Here is a 22,574-nt window from a genome sequence, read left to right on the forward strand (position 1 = left end):
CTTATACATTTTTCGTTTCTGCATTAATTTTAGTGAAAGATATTTTATTTGACGATCCATTAATATATTTATTTATTTCAGGGATCGTAAAGTTATGATAAATGATAATGATAATGATGATAATGATAATTATAGAAAAGATTAGTCAGCCTCTGAACATAATTTTAAGAAAAACAGTATATTTTTTGGAAAGATATCTTCATACGAGATTGTGATAATGACGGACAGATAAACGGATATAGCAAGATCGACGAAGCTCGTCGTTCTGAACTAGAACATATATACTTTATGGGGTGAGGGATGATTTGATCTGCCTGTTACATATGCACAAAAACATGCAAGGCATGCTGCCTTCTTTTACCGATTTTTAATGGGTTCCGGGAGTAAAAAATCAGAAGAGTAACTTTCGAAGTACTAATGCGCAAAAACTAGATTTTTTTTAAACGAGTACAGTCATAGACATACACGCATATATTATCAGTATATAGCAAGTGTGCGGAAATTTTTTACAATAGTTCCGTTAACCGAACATCGCAATTTATCAGATGCGTCAAAGTTCGGATCTATATGAACGTATGCACACATACATAGATATGCATATATGTATGCATAAAGAGTATATTTTGAGCGTATACGCATCAAATTCGCACTGAAATTTTCCCTCTCTCTCAGTGTGTTGAACTTTTACACTTTTCCGTTGTCAGAACAGAGCAGACCAAGCGAAATACTGTTTATAACAGAGGCTATTGCTCTTACGATGACAAGACGATTTCGTAGTATGCAATAACACCCTTTCCGCGAATAAGTCCTAATGATATGGCAGTATTTATGGAACTGATCAACTAAAAAAATTCGAAAACATTCAATAAATCAGATTCATGCATTAATGGTACATATAAATCTTTATATTATGCTTGTTGCATGTCAGGGCAACATTGGAAACTCGACGGTCAATATCAAAAATCATAAATTGCATCCAAAATTTTAAGGAGTCCCCTTCATACATTCACATGTATTTATATATTTTTTACTATACAGCGCTTTATATTTCTAAAAAATGCAGCCTTCATAATGGGGATGACCGCTACGTGTCCGTTTCAATCTGACTTGTGTCCCTATATACCCTCAACGATTTTTAACACTCAATTTATAAAGTATCGTTAGTAGTATGTATATCATCGGAAAGAGTATTTGAGATACTTCTTGTCGGGAGAAGTCCCAATTTCTGGTTCATTATTTGTTGCTTTTCATGCCATTTTATTTTTCATTTGTTTTGTTATGCGCAGTTTTTCTTTCTTCTTCCGTGCTATAAAAACCGAAAGTAAAAAGCATTTTCAATATTTCAATGCGCAAGAGAGTGACGTTCAGTTGGTTGTTGAAAAGTTCGCGTTTTTATTTCAAAAAATTTTAAAATCTTTTTCAATTTATTCTAATGTGTTGAGTGCGTAAAAATAATATCATTTATTCACTGTTATCTATAAAAAAAATTTTTTTGTGTGTTGGAGTTAGCGTGAAATACTATCTACATATTCAATTTTGTACTCCTGTGTTGCGCTGATAGTAGACCGTAAAAATACAACGATAACAATAAAGAAAACAATTCTCAAACATGCGTCCTTTCGGCAATGATATTACAAACATCTCCAATAACAGTGGAGGGGGAAACGGCGAGGATCGTTCAAATGGCAATGGCAACAATCCGGTCAATAGAGACAGCGGGGCATCGGACTCCTCCAGCAATGAAGTAGCATTGGGCACAGAAGTAGATCCCCGTATACCTCCACATATAGCCAGAATTGGCGGCATAGTTACATTCTCGCCAATTGCCGGACGTGGAGTTATACGAGTGGTGCAACGCTGTGAAGACGCTAAGGAGAATCACATGCTAGGTAAGATATATGACCGTGTTCTCGAAAAGACCATTATTTCATCTGTAAAGAAAATACGAAGTGGCTCGGAATAGGGATGATGCAAGTTACACTTTTAACGCTTGACACGCACCTTAATTCGAAAACAATCACGCAGCGCTGCGCACTGCAACATGAAAAGCCGCAACTCGACTTGTCAAATAGAAAAAAGAAAAAATATGTTTATGTGCAAATGTATGAAACAGCTAAATGGATTGTATGAGCATATATTGGAGCTTATCAGATCTGAAGACACAAATTTTGGTAACGCCTTTCGCTTTCGTATACAGACATTTGGTTGTCATATTCAAGCTGTTGAAATGTTATAGGAATCGGTCATTAAACGCCAATGTTATTTAAAAATGCATTTTCCATTGTATGGAAAAATGCACAGCCGCATTATCAAGTGCGCAAAAAGCGTCTTGCGTGTGAGTATATGTGTGTGTTTGTGTATATACATATGCATATGTATACTTGTTTTGTACTGACAACTCGGCGCTGTGTTCAGGGTATCTTTTATTCGAGCATAACTTATTACCATGTTTTCATTATTTCATAATTTTTCTTGGAAAAAAGACACCGAGGTCGAAAGCTTGTCATCAATTTTACATTTTCTATGTATGATTCGATGAAAATGTTCAATTTCAATAATATTACTCTTCACTAATTTACCTACGCTATAATTTCGAATACATGTAAAATAACGTATTTAATAGTTGTGCAAATGCATTTAACAGGCAGAAGGCCTCATTACCTACCCCAAAAAGTATTGTTGATTGTGCTAGCGACCTTTTTACTGTGTAACTGGATGTATAGCTGTCTCGAGATCTTGGAAATCTTAGGAAAATTAAAATTTTTTTTTTAGTCTTCTCCGTGTCGTAAATTATTTACACAGTCGACATGGAGTTTCCAACTGATCTGATTGTGGGTCACACTTTCGACTAGAGCACTTTGACTTAGTTTGGTTTGCATCATGTATCCCTCAAATTGCTGTACTCAGGAGTTTAGTCGTCTTCCATACGGCCAGGAATCGCCACATCGCGTTGAGTAATGCGTTTTCGTGTCACGAAAGCAATCACGACATACACCCAACTCTTGCGTGTTACACATTTATTATTTGTAAAAATGTATTTTCAAAACAGAAACAAATTGGCCCACAGCCAATTTCAGTTATTGCGCACTGAGTTTTGTTTAAATAATAAGCTTTATATTTACGTAGCTACATACATATATAAAATCGCCTGTTTTCTCTTTAACTGTCGAGATTGCGTCGAATTCATTTGATTTCAGCTGGATATCAAACGCATTGCAACGTTTCTTAGTTTCTCACAAATTTTCTTTCCAATAACTCAAATAAATAATAATTAAAAAAAGAAAGTTCCACTACCTAAGACATGCCAAAGATTCAACACCCTTCGACATTTGACTTTAAAAATTGTACATATACTCCTCATTTCATATATGTACATATGTATGTATATATTAAATATAATTATACATATACATGTGTGCATATACATATATAACCCGTATATATACGGGGTATTCCTAAGTATTTATATGTTAATAAATGAAACTGTCTGTCGTGACTGACAGACTGACTAGACCGTTAGAGGTGGGGTTAAGACGAGGTTTTGGAAATCTACGCCAGCAAGTGTGGAACGAACGACGTCAAATTCTGATAATAATCTGAATGCGGAATTGATTAGATTAAAGTACATACTTGTGTGTATGTAGATACGCATAAACTCATTGAACGCAAGTGAGTAATAATGAGATTAATTTCACTGTTTATACACTAAGCCCATTGATGGGAAAAAGGGTAGACATGGGGTCGCGAGCTCTGAACCAGTATACGGCATCAATTTTCTTGCTTATATTTATATTTTAATATTGCTAGTTACTTACTTTACCTATTATATTCATAAAATAAAAATGTAATTTTCCTGGCTAAAGCTTCGGCAAGCGAGCGCGAACCGCCTATGGTTTTGGTAGAAGAAGGTTTGGAGTATCTCCTAGGCGGGTACTTTCGGCTTGAGCACTCTTGCTTCTACTCAAGCATTAATGTATGTATATCCGACATGAATGAGCTGAAACATATCGTCTGTTTACAATAAAATAAGACAACAAACAATTATTTAATAAATTGAATGCAAACCAAAAGTGAAAACGTGCTTTAGTCTGTAGTGCAGGACAAGGAGATACCCTAAACACTTCCAACCAAACACCAGAAGCAGCATGCGCGCTCTCTTGCCTTAGCTTTACATCTTTTTTTACCTCTCAAAGGGTAAAGGGAGCATTAAAGAAAATAAATTATAGCAAGAGTGCTCTAACCGGCAGTGCCTGACTAGGGAATACCCTGAACCTTCATCTACCAAAACCAGAAGCACGCGCTCGCTTGATCAAGCTATAGCAAGAAACCCAAATACACATATCTACATATTAAATGGATAAAGGGATATAATTAGAATTATTAAAAGTAAAGTTAAGCTTGACCTGCTGGAATCGAGCTCGCGCCTCAATTCACCAAACGAACAAATTGCCACCGCCTCACGCCTAAACGCTAATCTCTATATATAAAACTGTTTGTCCTGACTGACTGGCTGCCTGCCTGACTGACTGACTGACTGACTGACTGATGGGTGATCAACGCACAGCCCAAACCGTAAGAGCAAGGAAGCTGAAATTCGAAAAATTCCACCCGCAAGTGTGGAAAAATCGCGAAAAACGATTGTATGTAACTTTTTTGTTTACCATCCGATCGGCCCCAAATTTATTTTCAAAGATCTTTGTTCAAATTCATTTGAAGGGTGTTTCACACTTTTAGGAAAATCCATTCCTACTTGGTGGAAATGGAGGTCAAAGATTTGGTGGGTGACGTTTCGCGCTCAATTTCATTTCCAGAGATCTATATGAATTCTATATTATATATTCTTCGGGGGGAATGCGATTTAAAGATTTTTTGGGCGATGTTTTAAGTTGTGTCCGACTTGCCTCAAACTTTTTTTCAAATCTCTACATAAAAACTTAATAAAAACGTATTTCAGCGATTTGGGAAATTCCACCCGCAACAGTGGTAAATTGGCGGAAAACGGTTGGATGAAAGTTTTTTGTTTACCTTCCGATCGGCCCCAAACTTATTTTCAAAGATCTTTGTTCAAATTCATTTGAGGGGTGTTTCACACTTTTCGAAAAATCCGTTCCTCCTTGGTGGAAATGGAGGTCAACGATTTGGTGGGTGACGTTTCGCGCTCAAATTCGTTTCCAAAGATCTATAAGAAAAATCATTTGAGACGTGTTTCACACTTTTCGCAGAATCCAAACTTTTTCGGGTGGAATGCGACTCAAAGATTTTTTGTGCGAGGTTTTAAGTTGTGTCCGATTTGCTTTAAACTTGTTTTCAAAGCTCTACATAAGAACTTAATGAATACGTATTTCAGCGATTTGGAAAATTCCGCCCGCAACAGTGATAAATTGGCGGAAAACGGTTGGATGAAAGTTTTTTGTTTACCATCCGATCGGCCCCAAACTTATTTTCTAAGATCTTTGTTCAAATTCATTTAAGGGGTGTTTCACACTTTTCGAAAAATCCATTCCTCCTTGGTGGAAATGTAGGTCAACGATTTGGTGGGTGACGTTTCGCGCTCAAATTCGTTTCCAAAGATCTATTAGAAAAATCATTTGAGACATGTTTCACACTTTTCGCAGAATCCAAACTTTTTCGGGTGGAATGCGATTTTAAGATTTTATGGGCGAAGTTTTAAGTTGTGACAGATTTGCTTCAAACTTATTTTCAAAGCTCTACATAAGAACTTAATGAATACGTATTTCAGCGATTTGGGAAATTCCACCCGCAACAGTGGTAAATTGGCGGAAAACGGTTGTATGAATGTTTTTTGTTTACCATCCGATCGGCCCCAAACTCATTTTCAAAGATCTATGTTCAAATTCATTTAAGGGGTGTTTCACACTTTTTGAAAAATCCATCCCTCCTTGGTGCAAATGGGGGTCGAAGATTTGGTGGATGACGTTTTGTGTTCAAATTTATTTCCAAAGATCTATAAGAAAAATCATTTGAGACATGCTTCACATTTTTCGCAAAAACTACACTCCTTCGGTGGAAAATGCATTTCAAAGATTTTTTGGTGAATTTTATGTTTTGTCCGATTTGCATAAAAGTTGTTTGATTCCCGTCCGATCAGTTTCAAAATCAGTTTCGAAGCTTTTTGAAAACATTGATTTTATAACATACGTGCCACGGGTAAGGCCGGGTTATACCCGCTAGTATAATATAAATAACGATATTCATTTTGATCGATTGTATTAAAACGGGACAACTTTATCATTCGAAAGAAACTGAAAACTTTAAAATTGTAAGTTTAAGTGTGCCCCTATATGAATACACTTTATGGGGTCGGAAATGTTTTCCTCTCGCCGTTACATACATTTGCACAAGCCACTATTCCCATTTTTTTAACCTATTTTAATGGGTTCAGCGTATAAAAATGTCAATGATGATAATCCCTTCGTGTGTAGGTCATCGTTTTTGCTGAAGCTGCTTATGCCAAGAGCAGAAAAGAACCAAAATAAGAGCGTGTAGAAATCTAAAATTATGTGCATTTTATTTGCGGTCTGAATATGTTGCCGCTTCTCTTTGCTGAATAGTGTACTCTTGCTCTTTTGCTCTCCTACTCTCTCGACTAGTCGTTCGGCTAGTGTACATGACAATATCAAACATTTAGTGTTGGGCCAGATAGAAGTGCGCTAGGTTCTGTATTTCTGTTTCTATTTCTTGATGGCACATGTGTGCATACAAATACTCTATTCATTGGAGCTTTCTATATATATTACTCAATCACATTTTTATAAACAACCCCGCTGATAAAGGACAGCGCATTGTTTGCGCATTTTGGGCATATGGTACGGAAATGGCGCACTTGGTGGTTAAAGTAATTGAGCGATGTGAAAATGCAACCGAAACTTCTCATTTGGGTAAGGGATTTGGTTTTTACAATGATATGTACATATATATGTCTATAGGCATTAAACTTATCCACACTGTTGTATATATATATATATATATATATATATATATATATTTGTATACTTGCACGTACTTACGTGCTTATATACTTAGGTATATGTATAGTAAATGTCAAAATATACACTTATTTATGTTTTTATGTATGTATACGATTACATAAATAGATCTATATATAGTTGACTTGTTAACACATATTAATATTAATATATATTCATGTATTTGTGTATTTATCTTATCGGCAAAGTTGATATACGTATGTATGTATGTATGTATCTATGTACGTATATACAGCTTACAAATATGCTCAGTCTGGACTGGTCGATTGGGAGATACTCTGAACCTTGCGTATAGTTTCCGTTACCTGTCTAGGGATACACATATAGACAAAAACACACAAACTCAGAAACGCTCGGCTCTTGCTGGACAATTTAAGCACCGGCGCTGCTTTTTTACCAGCTGATAGCCTCAGTGTTTAGAGTCCTATTTTTATGTAGTTCTCAGTGCATAAATATGGTATTTAAATGGATTTAAACACCAAAACTTCAGGTTGTAGCTCCACAAAAAGGCAGCATTCTTTACCTGTACGCTCAAAATTTGTTACTAAGTAGCTTTAAATTTTTTTCGAGCTATGCTTAAAACAGCAAGTCTCAAGATCCAATTTTAGCGATTTCCTGTATTTGGAATGAGTGATCGCCAAAAAATGATAAGCTCGCATATATATTTCAAACTTCGAGTCTTCAGCTTAGTAAAAGTTTCCAAGATCGCCGATTTTACACAAATAGACAAACAAACATGGATAGATAGACGCAGTTGGACATGCCGATTAAGAATATGTATGCTTTATGATGTTTACCTTTGCCCAACTCTATTAAAACCCATTTTCAATAAATACAAGCTAATTAATTGCGGAATCTTTGGTTTTTCAGATCTATCACAATGTGAATTGATGCAAATACCAGATGCAGTTTATCACCTTATGCGGAATACAATATTACAGACGTGCAACCTTAGCGGTAATGTGCTGAAGAAGCTGACGCCAAAATTTGCGATGAAATTCAGCGCAATTACAGGTGATTGATTAGCCAGTGTCAATTGTATCGATAGAAAAAATATAATGAAATCGAAAATATAACTGCATTCCAGATCTCAATCTCTCATATAATCAATTGTCAAAACTGCCGGACGAATTGGCCAACCTGAGTGCTTTAACCACCTTAAATATCTCTCACAACTCATTTATAACATTACCTCAAGTCGTCTTTAAGCTTCAGAAGCTGGCCACCTTGGATGCCCAACAGAATGCCATTTTGGGTAAGTACACTGGCCCGACCGTTGCACCAATTCAGTAATTACTTAACCCGAATGGCACTTTCAGAGATTGATACTGATGAAGCAGTTAGCAGTGACTCCCTGGCTTTAGTGGATCTGCGCAACAATCCACTGAGCAGAAACTGTCGTCGCAAACTACAAGATTACAAAACTAGCTTCCGCCTAGAGATTTCAAGTGATGTTGAAGACGATTGGTAGGGCTGGGCTTATTTAAATAATTTAATTGTTATCTCTAGAAAACACTTTCTGTAATGTTTTCAATCATTTGAATAATTTGGTTAATTAAAGTACATGTACATTAACAGAAACAATTCTATTTTAGCAAAACTAAGTAATTTACAAGGAGTGCTGTTTATGACGTATACCTACTCTTAAGATATAATTACACTATGCAACAAATACAGACTTTTTGTCCTGCGATGAGGCTACAATTTTACTTATTTGGTAATTTAGGAACTTTCAATAAACAAAATAATTTTGAATACCAATGAAAATTAGAAAGAAATGCGTATTAACAGGCAGAAGGAGGCATGTCCGGCCCCATAAAGTTTATATGTACTCCTGATCCGAGCTACGAGCTGTTTCGATTAGCCAAGTCCGTCTGTATGAACGAGAAAAGCCAGTCATAAAATTTGGTATATATACTCACCTATATCATATGCAAAACGAGTTTATCATTTGTTGTTAATATTCCGTCACATTTACGAAATATCGATAAAAATTTTGAGGCCTGGTTTTATAAGCAAAACTCAAAAACTTTAAGTGCAGATAGACAAAATTTGGTATGTAGGCTCTCGAATAGCATACACAGATTGGGAGCATTTCAATTTATAGATACCTCTCCCCATTAACCCCCAAATTGAAATCACTCATTTTTATACACTGATCCGATTGAACATGGGTATAATGGTCTTGTGCACATATATGTATGTAACGTATCCCACTCTGCATCAATAGCCGAGTTGATCTACAAACTGCCAGTAAGCGGCGTGCGTGCGTGTGTATGTGTTATATTGTTTATGCATGGTTAGAAGACAGCTAGACTGCCTAGTACATCAGTTCCCCGTTCAGGGAGCTTCCGTTTCGGCCACTAACCGACTTGAACACTTACTTGTTTAAGCTAAAGACTTGCGATGAATGCACAGCCCAAATCGTAAGAGCTAGAAAGCTGAAATTTTTACTGCAGCTACCTTATGTGGTGTAGGGGTACGCTAAGATGTGTAATTCTACCCGCAAGTGATAAAAAATTGTGAACAACTTTTTGATGAAACTTTTTTGTTTACTTTCCGATCGGCCTCAAACTCATTTTCAAAGATCTGTTTGAAAACTAATTTGAGATGTGGGTCAGACTATTCGCAAAAATCCCTCCCTCTTAAATGATAAGCTCGGGTAAAAGGTTATAAGGGTGAAGTTTTAAGATTCGTTCTCCGACCTCAAACGTATTTTCAAAGCACTACATAAGAACTTAATGAAAATTCCATCCGCAACTGTGGAAGATTGTGTCCAAACCCATTTTCACAGATCTTTGTCAAAATTTATTTTAGACGTTTTTCGAAATATCCACCGCTCTAGAATGGAAATTGCTTATTGAAGGAAAGTTTTTTTTTCTCACCACAAGACTTTCATGGACAGAAATCGTCGATTCTAACTTCTGGTTCTTTATTTGATGGACTGTACAACTTTTTCGAATATCTATGTAAAATTTAACTTTAGACGTTGGGTTCGAGATAGTACGGGTAGATTTAAATTGTCTACGGACGATAAATGAGTCAAAAATGTATATAATATATAATGTAGTAGCGGGCATAACCCGGCCTTGCCCGTGGCACGTATGTTATAAAATCAATGTTTTCAAAAAGCTTTGAAAAAGATTTTCGATCGGATGGGAATCAAACAACTTTTATGCAAATCGGACAAAAAAAAAAAAAAATTCACCAAAAAATCTTTGAAATGCATTTTCCACCGAAAGAGTTTAGATTTTGCGAAAATGTGAAACACGTCTCAAATGATTTTTCTTATAGATCTTTGGAAATAAATTTGAACACAAAATGTCATCCACCAAATCTTCGACCCCCATTTGCACCAAGGAGGGATGGATTTTTCAAAAAATGTGAAACACCCTTCAATTGAATTTGAACATAGATCTTTGAAAATGAGTTTGGGGCCGAGCGGATGGTAAACAAATAACTTTCATACAATCGTTTTCTGCCAATATACCACTGTTGCGGGTGGAATTTCCCAAATCGCTGAAATACGTATTCATTAAGTTCTTATGTAGAGCTTTGAAAATAAGTTTGAAGCAAATCTGTCACAACTTAAAACTTCGCCCATAAAATCTTAAAATCGCATTCCCCCGAAGAATATGGAATTCTGCGAAACGTGTGAAACACGCCTCAAATGATTTTTCTTATAGATCTCTGGAAATGATTTTGAGCGCGAAACGTCACCCACCAAATTTTTGACCTCGGTTTCCACCAAGGAGGAATGGATTTTCCTAAAAGTGTGAAACACCCCTCAAATGATTTTGAACAAAGGCCCCCCTAGTTGAGCATAAGTTCGTATGTAGTTTCAAATTACATCAACTAAATACGTATGTAAAACTTCAATTGATGATTTCATCAATGACGCTCAATTCTTAAAAATATCTTGAACTCATTGAAAAATGGTAATAAAATTAATTCTATGGCACGCACAGATATTTTATTAATAATGCTTGGTACGATTCAGTAGGTAAATAAATCAAAAAAGTCCGCTTTTTATATCCTGAACCCCTTAAAATATCTTTCATTTTATACCTGTTGCCTGTCGGAAGAAGAGGGTTCAGGGTATCCCCTAGTCAGGAACTCCCGACTAGAACCTATTACTTGTTATACCCTGAACCCAATGAAAATGAGTAAAAAGGGTATAATGTATTTGTGCATCGCCTGTTGGTAGCAGAGGATTCAGGGTATCCCCTAGTCGGGAGCTCCCGACTAGAACCTCTTACTTGTTTTTATTGCTGAAGTAAATGAGCGCGTATCCCGAGCTGCATTTGGTGTTGGTAGAAGAGGGTTCAGGGTATTCCCTAAGTATGTATCCATTTCAGGGTCAGAGATATCTCCGTCTTCTACAAGTAGACATATATATATATATACCTAAATAGCTTTGGAAAATAGAAGAAATATTTGGTTAATAGGTTTTTCCAAGAAAAATATTATGACTCAAAACTGAATTGAGCAAAGTAAGTAATGTCACATTTAAGTCATCACAGCTAGCAACAAACAACAACCCTTTCCGATCTGTGCATCATTATCAATCGTAGTTGTGTACATTGTATGTGTTCAATGATTTGAAAAAGTCAAGAGCGTGGCGCTCAGCAACTCTCAATCCCTTGCTCTTTTGGAGCCACTTTTTATAAACTTTTAACTTGGCTGAGAAACGGCAAGCGGCTTACCCAGCAAATTATGTGAGAGACAGAGCCAATGCCAACGCAAATAAAGCAGACATAACAGGTTTTGGCAACAAGCCGAGAGAAACTTGTACAGATACTGAATCCGATGCTAATGTCGAGATACCCCTCCATCAGAGCTGAGTCCGAGAGCTCGGAGTCTCGGTTAGTTGATCACGGGCAAGTGTGATGGAGACGAGAGGCGTAGGTCAGCTTAAGCTGGTTCTGACTATACAAATTCGTTGCGCACCGCTGATCGCGGGGACGGGGGGGAATAGAAACGGGAGCTGCACTGGTGAACAAGTCAAAAACCGCGTCACTGAGTAGAGAGCGACTGAGAGTCAACGGAATGATTAATTCACAGACACTAGCACACGTATACACATACAAACAAACGGCAATGTGTATGTATTGCACAGATACGGGTACGTGGGCAAAGCTCGTCTGATGGTAAACCAACATGGCCAAAGGTGGGAGCCAGAGCCAAAGCAGAAGTGGGAGCGGAAGTGGCTGACGCTGTGGAGCAGCGCCAAACGCTTGGTAGTCGCTGTCAAATGCCAAACGGCCGCAACAGTCGCAAGCAGGTAACCTACTAGCGCGCGTTCGGGCACGGACAAATATTAGCCGCTTGCATAGAATTGACAAAAAATAAATAAAATAAATTTAAAAAATATCATTTTAACGAACGATCCTCCGACCGCGCTATTAAAACATCGAGGCGCGACGCGAAAAATTTTCAACAAATTTAAAACAATAAAGCTATTGCTATACTCGTACGAGACCGAGTTCCCGCAATACCGTTGCGAAACTCTGTTGTTTACGGCTTGATGTATATTCAACGTTCAGTATAGTGCAGTAAAGACTAGCAAAAGTGAGCTACATATATGTTAGTAGCATTCCCCAATTACTAATTACAAGCAAATGCACATGTACATATATAAATATATTTATAGTACATTGCATATGTATTTTTTGCATATTACATATTTTTACCATTTTACCGTTAATTAATGTTGCAATGTTGCATGCAAAGGGGCTTTTAGCCTCGATTTGCAAGATTTTTTTTGTATTTTTTCTGTGTTTAAAAAATGTATATTATAACATACATATTAAACGGTGTATGTACGTAACAAAGTGCTATGACATACTATTAATTGATTATTATTGCTATGTATGTGTGTATGTATGAACCTTTTTTTTTTTGGTATGTCAATAAAATGTGAATAAGTCTTCGCGAGACCTCAGGAAATTAGATTAACATACATAATATATAATCCCATTGAGTTACCTAAATGCAGACATGTGCGTGAACATTATTATAAACATCAGTATGAATCTATGTACATACAAACGAACACAACTCCAGAGAATGCAAAGACTGAGATCTCAATAAAATCTCTGGATGTTTCAAAGATTTATATGAACATATGAAAATGCAGAATATCATTGAGACAGTGGTAGTAGGCAAGGTTTTCTTATGGTATCAAAAATGTTGAGCTTAATCAGTTAATTGAATCTCGTGAATGTTCCCAAGTGCTTTAGCGTACTTGCTACCTGCAATACAGCTTGATACCACTTAAATAATTATACCAAATTTGTTCTTTATCTTCAGTTTCAATAGTACGAAGATCAACTTAAGTTCGTTCGCATCCATACCGCAAGAAATTCCTCCACATATGCACATAGATATGTACATATGTATATACTTACATACTTGGACATATATATGATAATAAACACAAAAATACGCGCATACATACATGCATGATGTGTGGGCAACATACGGTTGGAATATTGCTAATCCGTTGCCAAGGCTGCGGCTGGGCTTCTGGTTCTGGTTCTGGTTCTTGCTCCGCCTTTTGTTCTATCTCTGTCTGTGGGTCTTATATACAGATGCAGTAAGCAATGGGCACATGGGATGCTGGTTTGGATTAGACCACAACGTATGTACATGAATATGTACTTGAGACCGCCATACTCGTAATTACACTAGCACTACCTTACTCGCGACATCATTTCATCAAGTTTAAAGCAGCTACTCTGTCTACCGCGTCACGTAATCATTAAGCCAGTACCAGAGGAGAGCTGAGCAAGCACAGTATAGGGGCAGACAGAGAGAGAGTGAGAGAGACGCAATCTACGACAATTCAAAATACCAGTTTTACTCGAAATTGCCGTCATCTGAGCTTATTGTTGCGCCAAGTCTTTCAATAAGTGCGACATACGAAATTATATTCATATATGTGTATATATATATTTATATATTTATATATATATATATATATATATATATATATATATATATATATATATATATACATATATATATATATATGAACAAATAAGTATATGGATATGCATTAACATATGTATGTACATATGTAGCTATACATTCGAGTTTGTGCGAGTACCAATACCACAATGTAACATGTACACACTGAAAACCGATCATACAGGAATATGACTACATACATATATATGCATGTATGTATGTGCACGCATGCGTGTATGTAAATTCTTCAAAAGCGGATTCTTTTTAGATGTGTGTGTCTCATAAAATGTATTAGAGTTTCCTAATAATATTGTTAAATATTGTCTTAATTAAATATTTTGATCTTCTTTCCTGAGACACGTTTATAATATAATATTGTTGAATATTGTTTTAATTAAATATTTGGATCTTGTTTCCTGAGACACGTTTATAAACGCACCTTTCCTTGGGTAGATTTAAAATACATACACACGTATGTTCTAACCTAATCCGTTGTGCCCTTTGCCATTTAAGCCATTTTATTGGTAATTACCAACTTTTGGAAATAATTTCTTGGTTAACTGACAAACTGTTATTGAATATGCGTATGTATATACACATGTATATGGATACGGTTGTTTTAACCTTCAAAATGTATTTAATTCGCATCATGACTAATTCAAATCTGCAAAAGATAAATGATGCAAAAAAAATCATCGGAAGTTGTGTGACAGCCGGTTAAGAGCTAGCGATAAATGTACATACATCTTTTTTATGTATATGTATATGTATATACACAGATACCAATGCACTTGAATTTATTGTTTCAGTTAGGAAATTTGAAGAGCCAGAGCGACCATAGCTGGAGCCAGTACTAGACAAACACATCAAGTTAAGTAAAACCTTGCTCAGAAGGCTCTCCTACGAGCGTTTTCAGCTGTACCTGTTTGGGGTGATTGTGTGTTTGTATTGGCCGCTTGGCAAAAACTTGTTTGAACAACCAATGCTCAAGCCAAGTAGAATTTGAGCCACAAAGCAACTCGATTTGATTTTAACATTTTTCTTGACGTCGTTTGTTTGCATTGCAGCTGCGCAGACTGCTCAAGGCGACTGTCTGACAAATATGGCGAAACTGTCGTAGGAGTTTTTATTTGGCTTTTGTGGATAGAGCACACTGGCATGTGTAAGCGTAGCTATATGTATGTACATATAAGTATATGCACATATGTACATATATCGATCTGATGGTCTGCAGTTGCGTGAAGATTTCGTTGTTGCGTATGTCAGGCCTAGCTTATGCAATACACCCATACGCAGATTACATGCCATTTTAGCAATTATGTTCATTTTTTAATATGACCACAGACATTTTATATTCCACTTTATATTTCCGACAGCATCGCGTGGGCAGTCTCTATAAGACTTTTTTTAGTTACAGAAAATCAATCTGAAATTTTATCATATCCTTTTGTTCAACAAACCTAAATACAAACATACAAACCTTTTTAGCGTTTTGTCATTTCTAGTCCAATCTTCATTTGAATCTCGAGCTACTTGAGGTTGAAGAAAGTCATGAATGCGATTAACAACAACTCCAGAATTTTGTTGTTTATTATTTCTGGCGATGAAAGAAGTCGATGAAAAATGTGTTGTTCTTATACCTATTGTTGTTGAATGGAGAGAAACTTTGAAGAAATATGTACATACATATGTGTGCGTGTATGTTATTTTTTTTATTTTATTTTTTTTTCATTTTTGTCTAAATTGTGTGTGCGGCGACTACATATTTGGGGCGAAGGTCATTGACAGAAGTCATTAGCGATGGCAACGAATGGTATGAACACCGGAGAATTCCATTGGTTGGTTAAGCTGGCATCCACCTGGAGACAAGCGTTATTCCCAAGTGACCCATATCCATTTAGCAGTCAGCTGCTGGATTGCTTACGATTGCTAGTAAGCACAATTAGATGTAAGCCCTAGTCGTTCGAGAACAAATGTAACCCCAATTTGGCAATTTGACGATAATTGATCGTAATGCAAGTTGCTCAAATGCAGCAGCGGCGATCTGCAACAAAATATAACAAGAGTATCTAAGAGCAGCTGCAGCTGCACTCAAGTTTCCTCAACTGCTGCACAATTGCAGCTTTACGGGCCGCTACCTGTGGGCCGCAGCGCAAAGATAGGTTTATAAGTAGCTAGAATATTGTGGGCTTTATTGTGTGCACTCGTTTCCGTTTCAGGCTGTTTTTTGTGCTATTTCTTAACATTTTCTTTGCCGTGTTTTATTCTTCTCAGATACGTTTGAGCAAAATGCAGTCAGACCCATCGCCGCTGTGGTCCAACAGTTTGCGCTGCGTGCTTACCACCGCTATACTGTTGCTGATGTTCAGCGGTAAGACAGTGGCTCAATCCAATTACGTGCAACATGGCGATAGCGGCAACTACTCTACAAACGGTCTGCCCGAGGAAGCGACCCTGGATGGCAAGGTAACGAGTTCATTCTTAGCATTTAGTTACGAATGCAAATCATATATTATTTTGGGAACGTATAAATGTACATTATATATATATATATATATATATATATATATAAATGTATGTTTTTAATGTATATAATTAAGCCTTTTCGAGATTTTCGCTTTCTAGTCACCGAGCTGGCAATCACTTTTAGCCGTTTCTGTCGAGTACCCGCTTCGTGAATATCTGATACTGGATAACAATGTAAAAATGCTGGAGTCTTCTTGATTGCTACATTATGGGAGGAGCCAATAGTCATTTAGATGTATTAAGAATATTCATTTCTTAAAAGAAACTCTTGGGTTCTGTCCTGTTTTATGTAGAGGCGGAAAGATGATTTTCAGGTGGAATTTGACGGATCAAATGATTTTTAATTGAATTTCTACTGATATTCGGGTATCCAAATACAATCAACTTTATGTGTTTTCACACTTTCGGTTTTGACTGTTCGATTCGATAGTAACTATATTATAAAAGAAATGTCGAAACTGGCTGGTTCTGACATGCTAAGTACGCTAAAATAAAGCAAATGTGTTACTTTGATTAACCAAATCTTCGAAACTGGAAGATTAGTCTGCTTAGAAATAGGGCCAATGCAAAGTGAATCAATGAGAAAATGGGCTATAATTTTTGCCAAGTTTGTACCAGAAACAATAACCCCATTACTTGAGCTGAGATACTTGAATGCATATGAACGTGTATTGTTATTATCGAGGACACATTCAAAGCCAGTCTCAACGGAAGCTTCAGTCATGTGATGCGATTCCACACTTGTAGCTTATATAATATGATAATCTGTGGAAGCTCTGTCGATTGTGTAAGGTTTGGTTTGGTTGGACTTGTTGCCTAATTGCAAGCTTCCCACGCAATATGTATACAAACACTGCTAATAGGAAGACTGTTTATTTTTTCATTATTCTTTTTATTACTGCTTTCCAGGTAACCAAGTTGGACGATATTAGCCCTTTGATTTTTTTGAATCGCACCAAAGCCGCGCTTAACTGCGCCGCAGGCTCAATGCAAGTAAGTGGCTGTTATGTCTCAAAAGATTCAACCAAGACTAACCTCAAACCTTTGCTGCTGCAGGTTGATCTCAAATTCAATGATCCATTCCATGGCATCATACAGGCCGACTACGATCGCAGCAGCGCGTGTCGCGTTAGTGGCAAAGGCGCACTTAGCTATCGCCTGGAGCTCCCACTTAAGGGCTGTGGCACAATACAGGTAGGCATACAATATCCAAATTCACGCAGTCCAACTCATTATTAAAGGGTGACTTTAACAGAATCCCACACGCGTGTTCACCAACAACATTATTGTGCGCTTTCATGCCAATTTGGAAATGGATGGCGATGAGATCATCACAATAGTTTGTCGGTATCCGCCGCCTGTACCTTCACTGCCACCCGCATTGCCAGCGCCCATGTAAGTAGTTGACTATTGGTTCTCATCGGAAATAACATTTTTGTGTTTGCAGATTAAATCCTATTGCCACTGGTGCTGTGCTCCAGCCGCCACTAAAGGGCATACAAATATTAATGATCATCTGTGCTATCATGTTCCTGACGCTTTTGCTGTTGGGCCTAGCCGTCTCCTACTACTGTCTGCGAAGCCGGCCCATACCAGTCGTACGGCGGTTACCTATGAGCATGGGTAGCGGATCGGAGATAACCAAGTTGAGCGGTAGCAGTGCTGGCAATATTAGCGCTTTCGAGGGTGTGAAGATACCGCGCGCCCATGCCGCACTCCAAGCCGTCTATAGCTCCTCGGGTAGCGAAGGCGCGTTGATACCTTCGGATTATCCCAGTGAATCGCATTCAGAAATCGAGGAGATTGACACTCGATCATTACCATTCAGTTCAGCGGGCAGTTTTGAAAATCGAGCATTTGTTCAAGAAACTTCTAGTATCTATAGTGACCATTATAGCCCGACCCAAGAAATACCTGCAGCTAACGCAATGATGACTACTGTTTCACGACAAACCAATTCTATACAAGAGATGACCGCTGGTTCACCGAAGTTCGATGTTCAGGTCCGGGTAAAGAAATCTCCACCGCCAATTCCATCACCCGTCACTTCCGACACGGAGAGCATGGCCACGCTACGGACCGATCGAAACAATTTGTCCACCATTATGGAGGCATATGAAGATCGGGAGAGTGTCATGACCATGGACTCGTTGCCGCCGCAAGTAGAGACGATGCAGTCGCAATTTACTTATGTGCCGGAGCTGCATCCAGCACCACAGCTGCCGCAGCCACAACCGCTCCCCATGGTAGCCGAGCCTAAGTTCTCAGTGTACACTCGCACGCATCATGAGGTCGTAGATGGTCGCCCAGAAACCTGGTCTGACTACACCGATGGACCGGAGCCAAGCGAGATTATAGACCTAGCCCCTGAGGCACCTGAAAGACTAGTACATGACACAAGTCATGCAGTGGAGTCGATGCACTACTACGAAGACGAGTATATACCAGCGGAGCCAGTGGTGCTATCCTCGGTGCTGCCTGTAACATCGCACACAGTAGACGATATCTATTTGCGTACAGTTACTGAGAAAAAAACCATCGAAGACATTGAAAGCCACAAGCGACGTATTACCGAGTACAAGAGTAAGCCGAAAGCGCCACTGCCACCTCCTCCTCCGCCGGTTGTTGATCCCAAGTTCGATGTTAAGGTGCGCAATTATCCGAGCCAGCGCGAAGAGCAGCAGTGGGAAAACTTCTCTGATATCTCTAGCGCCTCTGGTCTTACACTGACGCCCAAGATGGCGCGCACCGAGCTTAGTTTGCCGCCTGCTGAGCCGCCGGCGCAAATTCACGATAACAAGCTTAAGTTGACCAGCCCCGAGCTAGTAGGAAACATGAAACCTATAGAGGTGCCACCACAGGACAAAGATGTGCCCAACTGGGATGTCCTCATACGCATTCTAGAGGAGCCTGAGCTATCAGAAATTGGTGACGATGCTAGTTCCGTGCACAATATAAGCTATGATGATAGGGCCAAGTGGAAGGAAATTATCACCACGCAATCTTCATTGCGTACAATGCTCACAGAAGCTGTTGTGCGCGAAGACTTTGAACGTATCCGCCAGGACACTCGCTATGAACGCATGTTCGAGCCGCAGACTTGGGACGTCATCATACGCATCCTTGCACCACCCAGGGACGACGATACAGACGTGGAAACGCGCGGCCCTAAGCGTGGTAAGAAGGCGCCTCCGCAGCCCTGGGACACCCGCTCGAGGCGCAGTTCACTGCCCACGCTATACGAGTATGATAGCGACGGTGGATCCAGCGTGCGAACCATACGCAACGATCCAACATTACCGCTACATGGCCCATTGGGTGTTGGGGCCGGGTCTGGTCCATTCAATACGCAGCGGTCACGACGAAGCTCGCGCACCTCATACCAAACGGACCACAACGACTTTCGATCAATGTCTGAGGTGACCGTTGATTTTGGTAGGCCACAGCCAGATAATCTGGATAATGTAAGCGATGCCAGCTCGTATTACCACATGCAGTACTATGATGACGAGGACAGGCGTTCCTTCCATCGGTCAATCAGCCATCCATCACTGGCTCGCTCCGCCAGTGAATTCACCGAGCACTGGACAGCACCCGATGAGCTTGAAGTCTCCTCGCCAGAGGGTACGCCCCGCGCCTATCGAGCGCGTCAGGTGAGAACTAGTACCATAATGGCCCAAGCCCATATAATAACGATCTGCCTATCAATTTACAGCCATTAACGGTAGCTCAGCTCGAATCGGTTCAACCTGAGGAGCGCATCGTATCTCAGACGCAAAGCGAATACGTGGAGACGCATCAAAGAATCTTTCAATCTGAAAAGCAGTTGCCCCAGCCCCCGCGCAAATGGTAGGCGCACTGTCTTTACCACAAGCCTTTTTTTTTGTTTTTTTAATTATTTAGCCAAACACATAAGCGCAAAATACGTTTCGGGTGGGGTTATTAATACTTAGTTTTGACAGTAATACATACATAATTGCTTTTACAAATTAAAATCTTGAAGTAATCTCTTCAGCTGATTTAACTTTATCAACCACTCTGATAAATAACTTTATATAAAACTTCTCATCAAATATAACTGAAATCTTACCGGGCCACTATAAAAACAATTCAAAATTGTCAGCCAATCCAATTAGTAAATTCGCTGAATTGAATGCCCCATTTATAATTGTTTATTTGTGAAGTAACGCAATACTATCAAAAGTGCCAATTACAATTGCCTGACAAAATGTCCACACAGTTTGCAATATTAACATAAATTTAAATGCAAATCTGATACATTTTAGTAATTAAGCAGAATCGACATAAAAGTTGTAAATTCTTTAACAATCCAAAACTAAGGGGCCTATTTTTTTTCTTTTTTAAGCATATGTATATGTATATGTATATGTATATGTATATGTATATGTATATGTATATGTATATGTATATGTATATGTATATGTATATGTATATGTATATGTATATGTATATGTATATGTATATGTATATGTATATGTATATGTATATGTATATGTATATGTATATGTATATGTATATGTATATGTATATGTATATGTATATGTATATGTATATGTATATGTATATGTATATGTATATGTATATGTATATGTATATGTATATGTATATGTATATGTATATGTATATGTATATGTATATGTATATGTATATGTATATGTATATGTATATGTATATGTATATGTATATGTATATGTATATGTATATGTACATATGTATTTATGTATTTATCTTATCTAACGAAATAGCGTCTTAAGCTGATAGAATAAATATTTAAGTGCCTTAAATATTACATATGTATATGTACCTCTCCAAGGATGTATGTACATATATGTGTGTATGATTCTCCAATTCGCATTAAACACTATGCTGCCCTTTAATATCTCAAAGAACATGGTAATGTTTTTACTTTAATTGGCCAAGCTAATTAATACTACAAGCTTTGATAAGAAGTATCTTCAAGCGAACCCCTCTATAAGACATTTCTACTGCCGCACACAAGGAGATAAGCGAAATGAAAGATATCAAAGATAAAAGATATAAATATCACATTCATTTACTAGTTGTGGAGAGCTTAGAGTTTTTAAAGTATTAATAAAATAGCTGGAAATACAAATGAATGGTTGGGTGAAGGTATTTTCAATACTAAAAGTATATCTAAAGATACTCCTAATTATACATGCGACAGAATCAACACATAGGACTTCCACTGTTTTCTGCTTTTGCGGACTTTAATATTGTTAGATACCGCATCAAATATATACTATATATATAGTATAATTAATATTACAAATATACTTTTTTTTTATGTTGAAAAGATGCATATAGATTTTCATTAACTATACTAACTAATCAGTCCAAGTTAAATGCACATTTAAAAAAAAATTATTTATATTAATAACAAGATCTAACAACTTTTTTCGGGATACCGAAGGTGCATACATTTAACACTTCTACAAATCGATGATAACTGCAAAAGCTTATTTAGTGAGAATACATTTTTGTTATTTTCGCTCTACGGACCTTATTCAAATTTTGGTAAGTTGCATATGGTTTAGGTTGTATGTAAAGAGTTTATCTGAGCTGGCAAGAGATTGAGTGATCAGAACTGAGACTAGACCAGACTATGTACAGCACATTATGCAACGGTTTAAAAATTCAAAAATTAAGTAAGAAGTTTTTTTTTATTTTACTGTAAAATAATATAATGACAATCCATTTAATAACTCTTAATGAAACTTAGTTGATTAATATTTATCCTAACAGAACTGTCTGTAATCAATGTAAGACAGTGAAAATACAATGAAAAAAAAATCTACTAACAAATCGCCCATTTGTTTTATTTATGGGTATGTATAATCAATGAAGGTATTTAAGGAATCAGGATAGATCTGTTTGACAAAATTTATATCGAAGTGTTTGAACTGACTGACCGGTTGATGACAAACACACAGACCAAACCGTAGGAGCTAAGAAGCTAACATTTTAACAGTTACTATTCCCGATAATACAGCAAAACGGTTGAATATATTTTGTTTGGCATTGGATCGG

The 22,574-nt window shown here is 37.6% G+C and overlaps 2 protein-coding genes across 5 annotated transcripts; both read left to right on the forward strand.

Moving 5' to 3' along the window:
• The first annotated feature begins 1,401 nt into the window (after positions 1-1,401).
• Sclp (sclp) lies at positions 1,402-8,591 on the forward strand. Of its 2 annotated transcripts, none has more exons than XM_064699128.1 (4): positions 1,402-1,889; positions 7,878-8,021; positions 8,095-8,262; positions 8,327-8,591. In XM_064699128.1, exons 1-4 carry the CDS (start codon positions 1,610-1,612, stop codon positions 8,476-8,478), a joined length of 744 nt encoding a protein of 247 aa, XP_064555198.1. In that variant the 5' UTR covers positions 1,402-1,609; the 3' UTR covers positions 8,479-8,591. The 2 variants fall into 2 exon arrangements, with proteins under 2 accessions (XP_064555198.1, XP_064555199.1); XM_064699129.1 differs by lacking the exon at positions 1,402-1,889 and adding an exon at positions 6,655-6,899.
• Positions 8,592-12,205: 3,614 nt separating this feature from the next.
• pot (papillote) lies at positions 12,206-20,594 on the forward strand. Of its 3 annotated transcripts, none has more exons than XM_064699146.1 (7): positions 12,206-12,291; positions 16,254-16,445; positions 17,415-17,498; positions 17,562-17,699; positions 17,761-17,900; positions 17,953-20,158; positions 20,221-20,594. In XM_064699146.1, exons 1-7 carry the CDS (start codon positions 12,262-12,264, stop codon positions 20,356-20,358), a joined length of 2,928 nt encoding a protein of 975 aa, XP_064555216.1. In that variant the 5' UTR covers positions 12,206-12,261; the 3' UTR covers positions 20,359-20,594. The 3 variants fall into 3 exon arrangements, with proteins under 3 accessions (XP_064555216.1, XP_064555217.1, XP_064555218.1); XM_064699147.1 differs by having other exon boundaries at positions 12,284-12,593; XM_064699148.1 differs by having other exon boundaries at positions 12,284-12,578.
• Positions 20,595-22,574: the final 1,980 nt, after the last annotated feature.

Source organism: Drosophila montana, unplaced genomic scaffold (genome assembly GCF_035044405.1).
Source record: "Drosophila montana isolate Dmon_TW-CO22-7 unplaced genomic scaffold, ASM3504440v1 contig_855_1, whole genome shotgun sequence".
In the NCBI taxonomy this organism is placed as follows: Eukaryota; Metazoa; Arthropoda; class Insecta; order Diptera; family Drosophilidae; genus Drosophila; species Drosophila montana.

Excerpts from the sequence above, each read along its gene's own strand:
- Sclp (XM_064699128.1), top strand. The coding sequence starts at position 1,610 with ATGCGTCCTTTCGGCAATGATATTACAAACATCTCCAATAACAGTGGA. Across the intron at positions 1,890-7,877 it reads TAAGGAGAATCACATGCTAG|ATCTATCACAATGTGAATTG; the intron begins GTAAGATATATG and ends TTGGTTTTTCAG. Across the intron at positions 8,022-8,094 it reads GAAATTCAGCGCAATTACAG|ATCTCAATCTCTCATATAAT; the intron begins GTGATTGATTAG and ends ACTGCATTCCAG.
- pot (XM_064699146.1), top strand. The coding sequence starts at position 12,262 with ATGCCAAACGGCCGCAACAGTCGCAAGCAG. Across the intron at positions 12,292-16,253 it reads GCCGCAACAGTCGCAAGCAG|ATACGTTTGAGCAAAATGCA; the intron begins GTAACCTACTAG and ends TATTCTTCTCAG. Across the intron at positions 16,446-17,414 it reads AAGCGACCCTGGATGGCAAG|GTAACCAAGTTGGACGATAT; the intron begins GTAACGAGTTCA and ends ACTGCTTTCCAG.